This window comes from Rhinatrema bivittatum, chromosome 4 (genome assembly GCF_901001135.1).
Source record: "Rhinatrema bivittatum chromosome 4, aRhiBiv1.1, whole genome shotgun sequence".
Taxonomy (NCBI): domain Eukaryota; kingdom Metazoa; phylum Chordata; class Amphibia; order Gymnophiona; family Rhinatrematidae; genus Rhinatrema; species Rhinatrema bivittatum.
This window is the reverse complement of record NC_042618.1, coordinates 341,394,944-341,409,585: the sequence shown is the minus strand read 5'-3', so window position 1 is coordinate 341,409,585 and position 14,642 is coordinate 341,394,944. Positions and strand designations below refer to the sequence as shown.

The 14,642-nt window shown below is 48.1% G+C and overlaps 1 protein-coding gene across 2 annotated transcripts in view; it reads right to left on the bottom strand.

Moving 5' to 3' along the window:
• Positions 1-14,642, bottom strand: part of CASKIN2 (CASK interacting protein 2) — a 126,961-nt gene that overhangs the window by 66,498 nt on the left and 45,821 nt on the right. For both annotated transcript variants that reach the window (XM_029600522.1, XM_029600521.1), the window contains exon 3: positions 4,663-4,714. In XM_029600522.1, coding sequence (XP_029456382.1) covers positions 4,663-4,714 — 52 coding nt within the window. The remainder of the gene's footprint in view (positions 1-4,662; positions 4,715-14,642) is intronic.

Here is a 14,642-nt window from a genome sequence, read left to right as displayed (position 1 = left end):
GTCAGGTTTTCAGGATATCTACAAATAAGCATAAATGAGAGAGAGAGCACTGAAGACAGATCCAGTATATACGAATTTACCTCATGCACATTCGTTGTGGATATCCTGAAAACTCAGTTGGGCTGTGAGGCTAATGGTACAGGTTTGGGGAATCGCTGGTGTGCACGTGCCAGTCTAGCCAAGTCCTCGGACTCATTTTAGGGAACGTGTTGCGTTTTAGCGCCGAGGGCTCATAGCCACAAGAGAGTTAGCTAAAACTATCAAACTCGTTCCACTTAACGGGACACCGTTTCGGGTTGGTATAACGGGGGATGGCACCGCGGTGTAACCACAGTTCATCGTAAGCCAACATTTTTACTGTGACTGAATTATATTTTCCCCCTTTGATCTGGCACAGTCCTAAACATGCCTGGAGGAGAGACGAGGCAGGTGGGAGATTAATAACAGAAACATTTAAATACCTCCAAAGTATAAATAAGGCACAAGAAACAAACCTCTCTCAGAAGAAAGGCTGCTCTAGAACAAAGGGGATGATAAGTACGAGGTTCAAGAAGGGTTACACTCAGGAGCTTAAGCAGAGAACGTGGATGCACAGAACGGCCCCCCCACAGAAGGTGGTGGGGAGAGAAACCTTGACAGAATTCAAAAGCGTGGAATATGCCCAAGGAATTCCTGGTTCCAAAGAAGTGAAAGGGGGGTGGGGGAAGCCAAAAATCAAACCGGTGCCTGCGGCACTATGCTAGAAATGAAATCGGGCAGGCCGGGTGGACCTTAGGCCTTCATTATTTTATCGTCCTACGTACGCAAACCAAAGTAACGGGTCGTGCCAATCCTGCTGAGGCCTGCAGAACCCTCTGTAACCAGACAAACGTCAGCCCCTGCAGAGTGGCACAGTGAGGCTCTCACCGCCTTCAAATTTATATTGAAAGCAATGAAAAAAAAAAAAATGGCATCAATAATGCAACAATATTAAAGTGCCAGTAAACATTCTTAAACTCAGACATGAATACTGTGAGTCTGTGTATAAGAGAACACTGCTGCTCCTGCCCTTCCCTTTAACTGACCGTGTTGCCTGAGCAATCCCTTCACCTCCCCCTACCTCTTGGTGAATGTATAATGTTTCACTTTTCCACTGCATTTACAAAGCTTCCAGAGTAAGCTCAGAAAGCCACAAAGTCTAAACAAGCATCAATAAAACGCAAGCTATGGACAGAATTAAACAATGACATCCAATGGAAACTGAAGTCCCCACTGCTCAGTGCAATGGCATTAGACTTTGATGCCAACATAGGATATGCCATACTGGGTCAGACCAAGGATCCATCAAGCCCAGCATCCTGTCTCCAACAGTGACCAATCCACATCACAAGTACCTGGCAAGTACCCAAACATTAAATAGATCCCATGCTACTTATGCTGGCAACAAGCAGTGGCTATTCCCCACTGATTAATAGCAGTTTGTGGACTTCTCCAGCAACTTATCCAAACCTTTTTTAAACCCAGCTATACTAGCCACCTTAACCACATCTTCTGGCAATGAATTCCAGAGCTTAATTGTGCATTGAGTGAAAAATAATTTTCTCCAATTTGTTTTAAATGTGCTACTTCCTAACTTCATGGGGTGCCCCCTAGTCCATGTATTACCTAAAAGAGTAAATAATCGATTCACATTTACCAATTCAAGTCCTTTCATGATTTTGTAGACCTCTGTCATATCCCCCCCTTAGCAGTCTGTTCTCCAGCCTGAACAATTCTAACCTCTTTAGCCTTTTCTCATACGGGAGCCGTTCAATGCCCTTTATCATAAGCACATAAGAACATGCCATACTGGGTCAGACCAAGGGTCCATCAAGCCCAGCATCCTGTTTCCAACAGTGGCCAATCCAGGCCATAAGAACCTGGCAAGTACCCAAAAACTAAGTCTATTCCATGTTACTGTTGCTAGTAATAGCAGTGGCTATTTTCTAAGACAACTTAATTAATAAGGTAATGGACTTCTCCTGAAAGAACTTATCCAATCCTTTTTTAAACACAGCTATACTAACTGCACTAACCACATTCTCTGGCAACAAATTCCAGAGTTTAATTGTGCGTTGAGTGAAAAAGAACTTTCTCCGATTAGTTTTAAATGTGCCACATGCTAACTTCATGGAGTGCCCCCTAGTCTTTCTATTATCTGAAAGAGTAAATAACCGATTCACATCAACCCGTTCTAGACCTCTCATGATTTTAAACACCTCTATCATATCCCCACTCAGTCGTCTCTTCTCCAAGCTGAAAAGTCCTAACCTCTTTAGTCTTTCCTCATAGGGGAGCTGTTCCATTCCCCTTATCATTTTGGTAGCCCTTCTCTGTACCTTCTCCATCGCAATTATATCTTTTTTGAGATGCGGCGACCAGAATTGTACACAGTATTCAAGGTGCGGTCTCACCATGGAGCGATACAGAGGCATTATGACATTTAACATTTTATTTGCCATTCCCTTCCTAATAATTCCTAACATTGTTTGCTTTTTTGACCACCACAGCACACTGAGCTGACGATTTTGATGTAATATTAGCTATGACGCCAAGATCTTTTTCCTGGGTGGTAACTCCTAATATGGAACCACTAGGCCTGCATACTTCCTAGGCCTGGGACATAATGCTTTTTTCCCCACAGAGCAGACTGGTAAGACCCTCGCAGCTGTGCCAGAGAATGCAGGAATGCAGGAACATAACATAAGAAGTGCCATGTTGGGTCAGACAAAGGTCCATCGAGGTCAGCATCCTGTCTGGGTCACAAGTATCTGGAGGATCCCAAGAAGCAGACTTGTTTCCTATTACACATACCCAGGGTCAGCAATAGCTTTCTTTAGTCTAACTGGCTAATAATGTGTTATGGACTTTACTTCCAGGAACTAGCCCAATCCTCTTTTAAACCCCACTATGCTAGTTCCCTTACCACGGCATCTGGCAACAGATTCCACAGCTTGATTATGCACCGATGGCGGACGTGGCCTCGGCCCCAGAGGCCTCGCCCTGAAGGGCACAGCAGGACTGTGCCGCTGGTCCACCATGGTAAGCGGTTATCCACAGGGCCAGCAATGCTGAAGGAGCACGCGCCTGTGGCTGTCCCGGGGCGCAGTATGGGCAGAGTTTGGGGGAAGAGTGGAAGCAGAAGGTGGCGTGCATGGCTAGAGAGGGCCGGGGCCTAGACGGCTCACGCCCAGAGTCCCACGTCTGTGCAGCATCCTGCCTGCGTGGCCTCCTGCTCCGTGGCCCGAAGGCGGCAAGGTCAATCAGAGTCACTAACCCCTGCCGCCAGCGCCTCTTCTTCCGCTGGCTCGGTACGGGTGCACTCTCTCACTCGGCATGGGTGCCAAATTGCCTGGCTGCGGCTCTGGTAAATAACCATCCTTTCATTTTACCCAATCCCACCCCCACCCCCCACCCCCGGCTCATGATATCTAAGATGCGCGAGGATTGTGGAAGCTTCATAAAGAAACGAAATAAAGACTCCCCTTTAATGACAGTGATAAGGTTTCAATCGTTGAGGAGATTTTGGCTCTAGGGTGGGTTTATTATGGGACCAATCTTCATATCTACCCACAAAGGTACAAAGCCGGTGGGAACTTTGAACCTCCGGGCTTTGCGCCAATTCTCAAAGGGGGAAATAACGCGACCAGTTTTGAAAATATTAACCATGCACGTTATTTCCTTCCCCTGCCCTAAGCATGGTCCCAGAGGAATGCCTCTTCATTATCCATACAAAAATGCACGCATCATTGAACCCTGCCCGTGCTTTTACCCGGAGGGGGGGGGAAGGCTGAGCAAGTTTTCAAGAACAGTTTACCCAGGTAAGTGCTTGTGAAAATAGCTCTCCCCCAGGTGCAGATATCTAAAAACTCTTAAGAGGGAGAATCCCTTAAAATCCTTTTTTTTTTTTTTTGCAATGTACTGGACAAAGGGAAGCTGCAGAAGGAAAGAAGATGGAGAAAAGGTCTCCGTTCTGGTAACGAAAAGAGGGAAGTCTCCCTTCAAAACGAGAGGCCACGGTGCGGGCAGGTTAATGCACCCCCCTCAACTCCGGGTACCAGCGCGGCTTCCCCTGCTAGGAGCCGTGGGCATTGCACGCAGGGCTAGCCAGCATGAATAGGCTCTCTGTTCCAAGGCTGAGAACCAGCACTGTTTATCTGATGCTCTCCTGCTCTCCCCGCCTCCCACCCCCCCCCCCCTTGCTTTTTCTATTTATTTGGTCATGTTAGGAGCTGTCCCTGACGCGGGAAGCCCAGGGTCGGGACGGGGGGCGGAGGGGAGGGGGGCAGACTCAATCCCTTCATTATCTGTAACTAGTACTACTGGAAATCTCCCAAAAAGTATCACCAGAGCAGGGCAGGAGAGAGGGAAAGAGGAAAGGAGATGAAAGAGAAAAGATAAAAAAAAAAAAAAGACTGAAGTGAGAAAGGAGAAACAAAAAAAGATGTTACCATGCTCCCTCTGTCCCCCTGCAACTGAATAGGAGGTTTGTGTGGCCGATGAAAAACCATGTAACCCTCCCACACTGCTAAAATATGACAATGTATTCCAGACCCCCCACATATCTTCCCCCACCCCTTCCCCAACCGCCGTGATTAGAGGGGCAGGCGGGGGGGGGGGGGGGGGGGCACAGGGCGCACTCACCCGTCACAGTCCTGGTGATTCACGTTCAGCCGCTTAGTGGATCCCAACAGCTCTAAAGGGAAAGAAAGAGGAAGAGAAAATTAAGGCAAATACAGGAACTTCCAGTCAAGGCACCCTACCCTGTGACCCACAGGCTGAGGGTATCCCTGAAGTACGGAACGTAGTTAAAGCTTACGGGGCGGGGGACGCCAACAGAGCCAGTTACAACACAGGGACTCTCCAACCTCATTTCAGTTCCACAGCAACTCTGCCCAAGGAACTGTGGAGAGTTAATAAAATTCTCCAACAAAAATGTTTCAGCCCTTTTCCTGCACAGGTTGTACAGTTCTGAACTGGGGGAATTCCCTCTGCGGAAAGAACCCTAATGAGTTACAGAAGACAGCATTTGCCCTGTTCTGGAACGTGCCTCGCATCTCTGTTGACGGGGAGGACAGATTTAAGCCGCATGCCTCGTCTTCAGGGGGGAGGTCTTCAGGGGGGGGTCGCCAGCACAAGGCGACCCGGGGATTCGCTCAAGGTTACACCAAGGTGTTTATGGGCAGAGAGGGTGACCTGAACTCATGTTCCAGGAGAATCGTCCGAATGACCCAACCACTGAATCCCTCCTCCTCCTTTAATTAATTAATTAATTAAACCATACTGGGTCAGACCAAGGGTCCATCAAGCCCAGCATCTTGTTTCCAACAGTGGCCAATCCAGGCCATAAGAACCTGGCAAGTACCCAAAAACTAAGTCTATCCCATGTTACAGTTGCTGGTAATATCGGTGGTTATTATCTAAGTCAACTTAATTAATAGCAGGTAATGGACTTCTCCTCCAAGAACTTATCCAATCCTTTCTTAAACACAGCTATACTAACTGCACTAACCACATCCTCTAGCAACAAATTCCAGAGTTTAATGTGCGTTGAGTGAAGAAGAACTTTCTCCGATTAGTTTTAAATGTGCCCCATCCTAACTTCATGGAGTGCCCCCTAGTCTTTCTACTATCTGAAAGAGTAAATAACCGATTCACATCTACCCGTTCTAGACCTCTCATGATTTTAAACACCTCTATCATATCCCCCTCTCAGCCGTCTCTTCTCCAAGCTGAAAAGTCTTAACCTCTTTAGTCTTTCCTCATAGAGGAGCTGTTCCATTCCCCTTATCATTTTGGTAGCCCTTCTCTGTACCTTCTTCATCGCAATTATATCTATTTTTAGATGCGGCGACCAGAATTGTACACAGTATTCAAGGTGTGGTCTCACCATGGAGCGATACAGAGGCATTATGACATTTTCCGTTTTATTCACCATTCCCTTTCTAATAATTCCCAACATTCTGTTTGCTTTTTTGGCTGCCGCAGCACACTGAACCGATGATTTCAATGTGTTATCCACTATGACGCCTAGATCTCTTTCTTGGGTTGTAGCACCTAATATGGAACCTAACATTGTGTAACTATAGCTTGGGTTATTTTTCCCTATATGCATCACCTTGCACTTATCCACATTAAATTTCATCTGCCATTTTGATGCCCAATTTTCCAGTCTCACAAGGTCTTCCTGCAATTTATCACAATCTGCTCTTGATTTAACTACTCTGAACTCCCCAGCCTGCTTTGGAGCTGCAGTGAAATAATGTCCAGAGAGCAGAGGGAACCGCAAAGTTTAGCTTCTTTGTGAAAGTGCAAAGGGTCCCTTGATAGGCCATTGGCTTAGAGGGAAGACTGCCCTACCGAGGCCCTGACCACAGCTTCCTCTGAGATCACTGGAATTTCCAATCCAAGTACTGGCCAGGCCTAACCCTGCTCACCCCTTCTGAGCTCCACAGGACCAGAACCCAAGCTGGTGGTATGGTTGCAGATTATCTTTAACTGTGAATAGTACAGAAAAGTGTATACTAGGCTGAAGACACATTTTTGTGCGTGTGTTTTTGTTTTGTTTTTAATTCCCAATGCATTTGCATACTATTAGTCTACAGCATTAGGAGTTCACTTTTTCCAGCATGTCTCACATCTTATTACACTGGACCCTCTGTGGGCTGTGATAGCTTTAAAAGGACCAAAAAACTAGATGGGAGTAGTACATGAGTTATTGAGAGCTCACAGGCATCTTCAGGTGTGGCTTCTCTAGCTCAGTCAAACCAGTCCTTGACTCCCATCTCCCCCCTCCTATCCAGTCAGGTTTTCAGTATATCCCTAATGAATATGCAGGAGATATCGATTTGCATACAGTGCATCCAAAGCATGCAAATGGACCTTCAGTAGGGGGTATCCTGAAAATCTGACAGGCTGTGGGGGGCTGAGGGCCAGTTTGAACATCTCCGTTCTAGCTCTGCAGTCACACATGAAGAGGCCTCCGAGATCTCAAAAGCTCATGCATTACATCTTTTTGTGGCTGGGCCTTTTAAAAGGTTAACGGCCTACCAAGATTCCCAATTTTGTCCAAGACTACTTCTGTCTCCAGCACTATTCCAACTCCCCACTTAATGAGCACTTCACTGTCGGCCAGCTATCTTGGGAGACGAGCCCCTGGTCTCTGTCCCTGCCTCTGCTTCCAGTCATAATAAATCATTCTGTATCCCCCACCCCCCAACCTTTCTCAGCGGAGGCCTGCAAAGCACCTAGCTTTTGGATCAACGGGTGCAGGCATGAGCCCCGCGCTTAGCCACTGTCCAAGGGAGAGCCTTCCATCCAGGCAACTCGTTCCGGGCATGGGTGGGCGTCTGGGTATTTTGGGAAACGTGTGCGTGCAGCGAATGCTGTATGTTTTATTTATTTATTTACAATCTTTTCTGTACCGTCGTTAAGCTAGGTACCATCACAACGGTTTACAACAAGGCACAAATATTAATGTTGGTAGATGTCTTGATTTTTATCCACTAAACAGGTGCCATCAGGTTACGGTAACATAGTTTCATCATAAATACTAAGTGGTGGGTGTGTATGGTGCATAAAATAAAGAAGGCAAAGGGTAGGAGGGCTGTGGATGAGTTCCTGCCAAATCTCCCCCCCCAACCCCCCCTTTACTGAAGGGGTAGGATAGGGCAGTTGCCATGTCGGTCTCCCTGATACATAGAAGTACAGGTTTCCAGAGGACGTGGTGGAAGCCAGCCTTTTTAACAGATTTTGGCACGCTCCAGGACAGCTATGGAGGGTGGTGGCGAGCAAAGATTTGAAAGGTTAGATAAAAAAAAGACAAGATGGGGGATGGGTGGGGAAGGTGTTGGGTTGCATATGATGGGAATTTATATGGCTCATCTTCCCAAAAGTGGAAGATTCAGAACTGGGCAGACTGGACTGACCCAATTTAGTCTTTATCTGCTGTCATCTGTTACTACACAATATGTTACTATATCTCTGTGTGAAAAGGTAAAAAACAAAACAAAAACCACCTCATGAACACCGAATCCACAGTGACTACCAGCAAGGGGACATCCAGAGAGCTCAGTCAAACGGAAGCCGGCAGCATGCTGCTTATGACCCTGTTCAGTCACGCCACCGTGTTTGAACCGTTTCTGCCCGTCACTGATTTACTCGGAGACACCGGAAAGTACGGCCCACCCACACCAAACAGAGCTGCTTTTTACTGGGGGGGGGGAAAATGCAATGGATGCCTTCAACCATCACAGCAAGAGAAGAACTAGGCATGAAAAACTCCAAATGCAGCCTTCAGAAAGCAGCAAATGTTCAAAAGACCAAAATACGAGAAACCTTGAAAAACAGGGAAAAAAAAAAAAAAAAAAAGCCCCACTGCTGCACTTCAAAATAAATTAGTACAGACTGGAAAAGACCAAAATACGAGAAACCATGATGAAAAACAGGAAAAAAAAAAAAGCCCCATTGCCGCACTTCAAAACAAATTCAGTACAGACTGCAGACCCTGGGGTTAGCAGACCAGCGTTCCAACACAAGGCTCTGAATTAATGCCGCTTCTTCCTCCCCCACCCCCTCCAAGGACCCAGCTCACCCCAGTAACCTATAACGTCTTCAAATTCCTGCTCATCCCACTGCCTTCTTAACCTCTAGCTCTTCCAGTGCTTAAGCTATCACATCACCCTCTGACCCCGCAGCCCCCTACCAAAAATTTCACTTTTTACATCCCAACGCTCCCAGCACAGACCCGTTTCTGCTGCCTTCTTATTCCAGTTCCCCCAATATTTACCTTACCTCACCCACCTCGTCCTCCAAAGTCCCACTGCCGACCCATTTCACGGCCCTGGAAACCACAGCATCCTCCTGCTGCCTTCTTACCTTTACCTCGTGGTACTGCCACCCGCCTGCCCTCCTCGGAGTGACCTTATCCCTCTTACACCCCCAGTCTCTGGCAGCACTGACCTGATGATGAACAGGACAGCACCTCACCCATTTTCCTCCGGTCTCTCCCCCTTGACTTCTGCAGGCTTTCTTCCTCCTTTGCTTCTCTTCTTCCCACTGAAACCCCGCAGGCTCAGAGGGAGATCAGTCTCCCCTACATCTGTACTGTACCCTCCTGCCCTCCTCAGAATGACCTTATCCCTCTTACAACCCAGTCTCTGGCAGCACTGACCTGATGTTGAACAGGACAGCACCTCACCCATTTTCCTCCGGTCTCTCCCCCTTGACTTCTGCAGGCTTTCTTCCTCCTTTGCTTCTCTTCTTCCCACTGAAACCCCGCAGGCTCAGAGGGAGATCCGTCTCCCCTACATCTGTACTGTACCCTCCTGCCCTCCTCGGAGTGACCTTATCCCTCTTACACCCCCAGTCTCTGGCAGCACTGACCTGATGATGAACAGGACAGCACCTCACCCATTTTCCTCCGGTCTCTCCCCCTTTCGCTTCCTCTCCCTTGACTTCTGCAGGCTTTCTTCCTCCTTTGCTTCTCTTCTTCCCACTGAAACCCCGCAGGCTCAGAGGGAGATCAGTCTCCCCTACATCTTGGCAGTTGACACCGGCACCATTAAGGTGCACGGCAGCTCCCACTGCTCTGGCAGCCTGTGCCAATGAAGATTCCAGCTCGGCGGATTTATCTCCCCTGGTGACGCTCCCTTCCACACTTCTGGAAAAAGTGCCGAGCCGGGGAATTTCCGCCTCCATCTCTGCTCCCCTCGCTCAGCTGCCAGGAAAAGTCCTACGGACCAAATTATCTGCATTATTCCTGTTCAGACAGTCAGGCTCTCACATCGGGGCTTGAATGCCCAAATTGTTTTCTGAGAAATTTGCCCTAGGCCCCCCAGCCCCCACCCCAACACAAGACACTCTCTCTTGTGTTCTCATCCTTAGGGTAAGTGCAATGTTCACCCACAGAGCCAATTTAAAGCAAACTACTAGGGGAGAGTGTATAGTGTCTGAAACCCAGAGTGCATTCTATGTTTATTCTTAAAATCTGCCTCATTAGCCTGTTGACAGCAAGCTGGAAAAAAAAGGCAATGGAATTCTTGGAGAGAGGGAGAATGTAGGCCTGGGGGAGGGTCCTTCATGTGTCACTCTTATCACATCAATAAAGTTACTAAAGGACCACACAAGGCTGGTGCTGGCCAATCCTCCAACTGCTCCCTGTGAAGCTGCTCTGCGCCCTGTGCGTTTTTTCCAGTGCTCCCTTTGTGCTGGAGGCTTCATCTCTTGAGAGCGAGTTTGCATCTTCTAACAGGACGGCAAGGTCTCCGGCTTTAAATGGGATCCTCTCGCAGTGGGATAAAGTTCCAGGGAAGAGGGGCTTGGGTATCGGGTTAAGTATCGGCCTTGTAAGAATGAAAGTGGAACAGAACAAGGCCTGAAATGGCCTTCCAGGAGAGAGGGAGGAGGTCGGCACTTTTAACAGATTTTGGGCATGCTTGGGGCCGATATGGAAGGCAGATGGTGGGTAAAAGGCTGAGAAGTCAGGTAAAAGACATGATTGACGGGGGTGGGAGGAGACGGGTGTTGGACTGTACATGAGCATTTATATGCAAGTCTCCTGCGCCTCAGTTTTGGTCATCCAGCTCTGGTGGCCCCTTAGGCATCAGTAGCCTTTATTCACAAGCCACTGGAGTTATTTCTCCATTACTTCCCTCCTCCCTATCTTCCTATGCCCAGCTGCTGCTGTGAAGATCCTTCAGTGAGAAGCATGGATCACAGCTCCTTTTAGAGCTTAGCTACGTATGCTTTGTACAGGCTAGCAGGTGTTGCAACATAGTGACAGGCCATTTGTGTTACACACACACACAAAACAAGTGTCTTTTTCACCATTTGTCCAAAAATGTTCCTCAAACTAGCGTTTGAGTGACTGGCTGGCTGGCTGAACAGGGTCACCACCTAACTCAAATGAACCAAAACAGGCTGATGCACGCTTGGTTTTCCCCACTGCATGCATAGAAATGTAGTTCTTTTCTTAGGCACATCAGAAATACAATTTGAAGCACGCAAGGGGGCAAAACCAGGACTGGATCAGCCTGTCCAGGTTGACCTGGGTGAGGTGGCTACGCAGGAGATCTAGGTTTGATTTTCAGAACAGGCCTCCTGATTTTCAGCCTAGCTGGAGCCTGGGGGATGCTACTGAGTCAGCATCCGTATCCCCCCCCCCCCCCACCCGCCCCTGGAGGGTGAATATTCACTGGATGATTTATTTATTTTTTTTAATTAAACTGAAATGCAGAAGTGTCTCTCTCTCTCAATACATGCACTACCATTGGATCAAAAACGGAGACGCCTTAAGATTTGGAGAAGAGCACAAGCAGAACCCTGTCCCTTTGCACCAGGCACAAAGCTGTGGCTGAGCTGGACGCGACTACACACATTCCACATCCATTACTCGGTCCCTGAGCGTCCTGCCACGACGTCGTGCTCTTTCAGAAACTTTCCCTCCTATTCCCCAAACCTTCTCTTTCTTCCCCCTGTCTCTCCCCCCAAACCCTACGACAACCCTTCCATTCCTTCTTGCTGCTTTCCCATCCCGCTCTCCCCTCTCTATCAGCCCTCCCCTCTTCCCGCCTGTCTCAGAATGGAAAGGTACAGTAGCACAACTTTCCCTCTTTCCTTCCTTGCTCTCCCTCTCTCTCTGCAACCACAGCTGTCAACATCTGTGAAGCAGAATTCCTGAGGATCAACTTTCCCCCCCTCCTGCCACCGCCTTTACAGGAGAATTCCTAAAATTAGTCCTTCGTTCTGGAGCCGCAGAGCCTTCCCCGTTCTGCTGGAATGGGGGCAGGAGGGCACAAACTCCAGACATACACACGATCAAGAACCGGCCCTGCTCCCCCAACCCCGGTTCCCTCAGCTCAGAGCCCTGCCGAGGGCCAATGGAGAGAGAGTCTCCTGTTCGCTCCAAGAACACGCCAAGAGGTAGAAAAGCACAAGAGTTGTTAACACCAACATGAAGTTAGTGTAGAAGCTCGGGATACATCAAAAACCTTTCATGGCAAGAGCTAGAGAGGATTCCTTTACCGTCCTCTAGTCAGCGCAGTATAAAACACATCCGGTGTGAAGTAACCTGCCCGAAGGACTCAGAGAGGACAAGTGCAGCCTGAGGTTTTCCCAACAGCAGCCAACGGGGAAAACCTTGCTCAAAAAGTCAAAAAAGAGTCACCGTGACTAGAAACAGCCATGAAGACACCGAACGCACCCTAGAATTATACAGGGAAGCCAAAGACGCCCCCCCCCCCCCCCCGCAACATAATCCTAGGAAAGCACATGCCTAAATACAGGGCAAAGCACAGGAAGCCCTGCTGAAAGCCCTTACCCCCTCAAGGAGATGCGGTCAGGAATTAAATTACAGCCGTCTACAACGGGAGGGACAGCCCGAAGCCAAATTCTTGCATCCAAACTGGAATCTGCGGCAAGAGGACCGTACTCAGCGGTTCCCAAGAGGATCGGCTGCCCAGTTTGAGCAACATCATCAGGCAAAATAAAAAATAAAAAAGGCAAGCGGGACTTCCACGCAAAACACCGATTACATGCCCACAGGTCTGACCAGTCGTGTCGCATCGCGTAGGCCGCAGGATCCAGCGCTCCTACCATCGCTGAAGGATAAAGGAAAGGGCTTTCCGGAAGGTGAATGAACCCGTCCAGGCACACCGTAGCACATCAGGAAGGAGAACAAGGTAACACTTCTCCGGGCCAGCAGACCGCTACCACCAATGACCTTAGGATCAAGATGTTCAAAAGGAACTTTTGAACTATTAAAAAAAACAAACCCACATTAAGTCATTCCAAATTAGAACCATCAGACTGCTGGGGGTTGCAATATTCAACCTGCCAGCATTGCAGCCAAGTCCACGTGAACATTTTTTTTTACCTGCCGCAGTGGCACTCATTTTCAAAAGCAAAAAAATCTGTGCGCGCTTTTACTCGGAAAATTGCCAGAGGGAAACGCACCGGCGGAGATTTGCGCTATTGCGCGTTAAGTTTTCTCCCCTGACCTAACCCCACCTCGGGAACGTCTTCGCTACAATGCATGTAAAAAAAAAAAAAGGCCCGCGTCTAATGGAACGATGCCCGCGATCTTAACCCACACACAGGCTGGCCACTTCTTCAGGCAGCCGATATCCACCAGGAACATGCTTTTCACCCGTGGAAATATCTTTCAAAACTGCATTCAGAAGGACTTAATAGGGAGATGAGTTACCTCAGTCATAGAAAAGTGATGGCAGAAAAAGACGGTATGGCCCATCCAGCCTGCCCATCCAATTGATTTAGCATTATAATTCCCATCACTTCCTTAGAGATCTCCTGTATTTATCCCATGCTTTCTTGAATTCAGACACTGTATTTGTCTCCACCACCTCTGCTGGCAGGCCGTTCCCTGGTCCACCACCCTCTCTCTCATGAGATCAAACATAGTCTCCGCTAACGCATCACCCCATCTTTCTCCCTCCTACTCCCCCCCCTCCAACCCTTTCACGTTACATCACCACTGCACACAACCGCTGATTCTCTTGTACATTTGGACGACGTCATCTTTTGTATCACTCTGCTCGCTTTGTTTTGGCCTCATGAAGGAAGCGCAGCTCTTGAAAGCTAGGTGGGAATGTATTCAAGCTGGTGCAATGAAAAGGAAACCGTCTACAACGCACTTGAAGACCTTTATCTCTAATGGGAAAAAAAAAAAAAAGGGAAGCAGGAAAATGGAATTACCTCAGAGTGAGAACTAAAAGAAAACAATGACAAAGCACGCACGCACTCACACGCACTTTGTACGCTCACAAAACCCAGACATCTTTACCCAGAGGGTGATGGATGGCTGGAACGGCCCCATCAGATGGGCCATATTTAGGCAGAGGCAACACAGGCACGTGCCTAGGGAGCCAAGTTCTGAAAGCACCCAAAAACCTAGGATTTCCATGCCTGCTCTCGGATTTCCAGAGACGAAATCCGTCCCCAGCCCCGATCCTCTGCTACGGGTGCCATAATCTTAAATCCAGCCCTGCCTATCAGTGGATGTGGTGGTGGAGGCAAATACTGTGAGTGTATTTAAACACGCATGGGACCGATGTAGGGGGCCGTAGTAAGAAGAGAGTTGAGAGGATGGGTAAAATGCATGGTGAAAGATGAGGGTTTGGAGGGCTAGGGTCTGGTTTGACTGTGGGAAACTTCACCGCGCGATCTATCCGGAATGGAAGAGGACCACGGAGGTAAGACAACAAACCTGACTTGGATAAGGAGAGATATCCTGCAGGCAGTCAGCTTCGTCCAGCAGACAGCTGGAAGACATCCTTAGCTTGAACAAGGCAGATGGGAACAACTGGTCCTTTTTTGGTAGCAACTACAAGGTTTACAGCTGCAAAATATGTTCTATCTTGTCAGTGCATTAAACACAGAATCTACTAAAAAGGACAGACCGTGTGTTACTAAGAAGAGAGCACCCCATGTGTTACTATGAATGGAGCATACCGCACATGGCTAAGAAGAAAGCAAATCATGCGTTACTATTAAGGGAACATACTGTGCCTTACTATGAATGAGCATACTATGTGTTACTATGCAAGCGATTATGTTGGCTTTAAATATTTGATAGGCTAAATTTAGCAATGTTGGTGTAATATGTC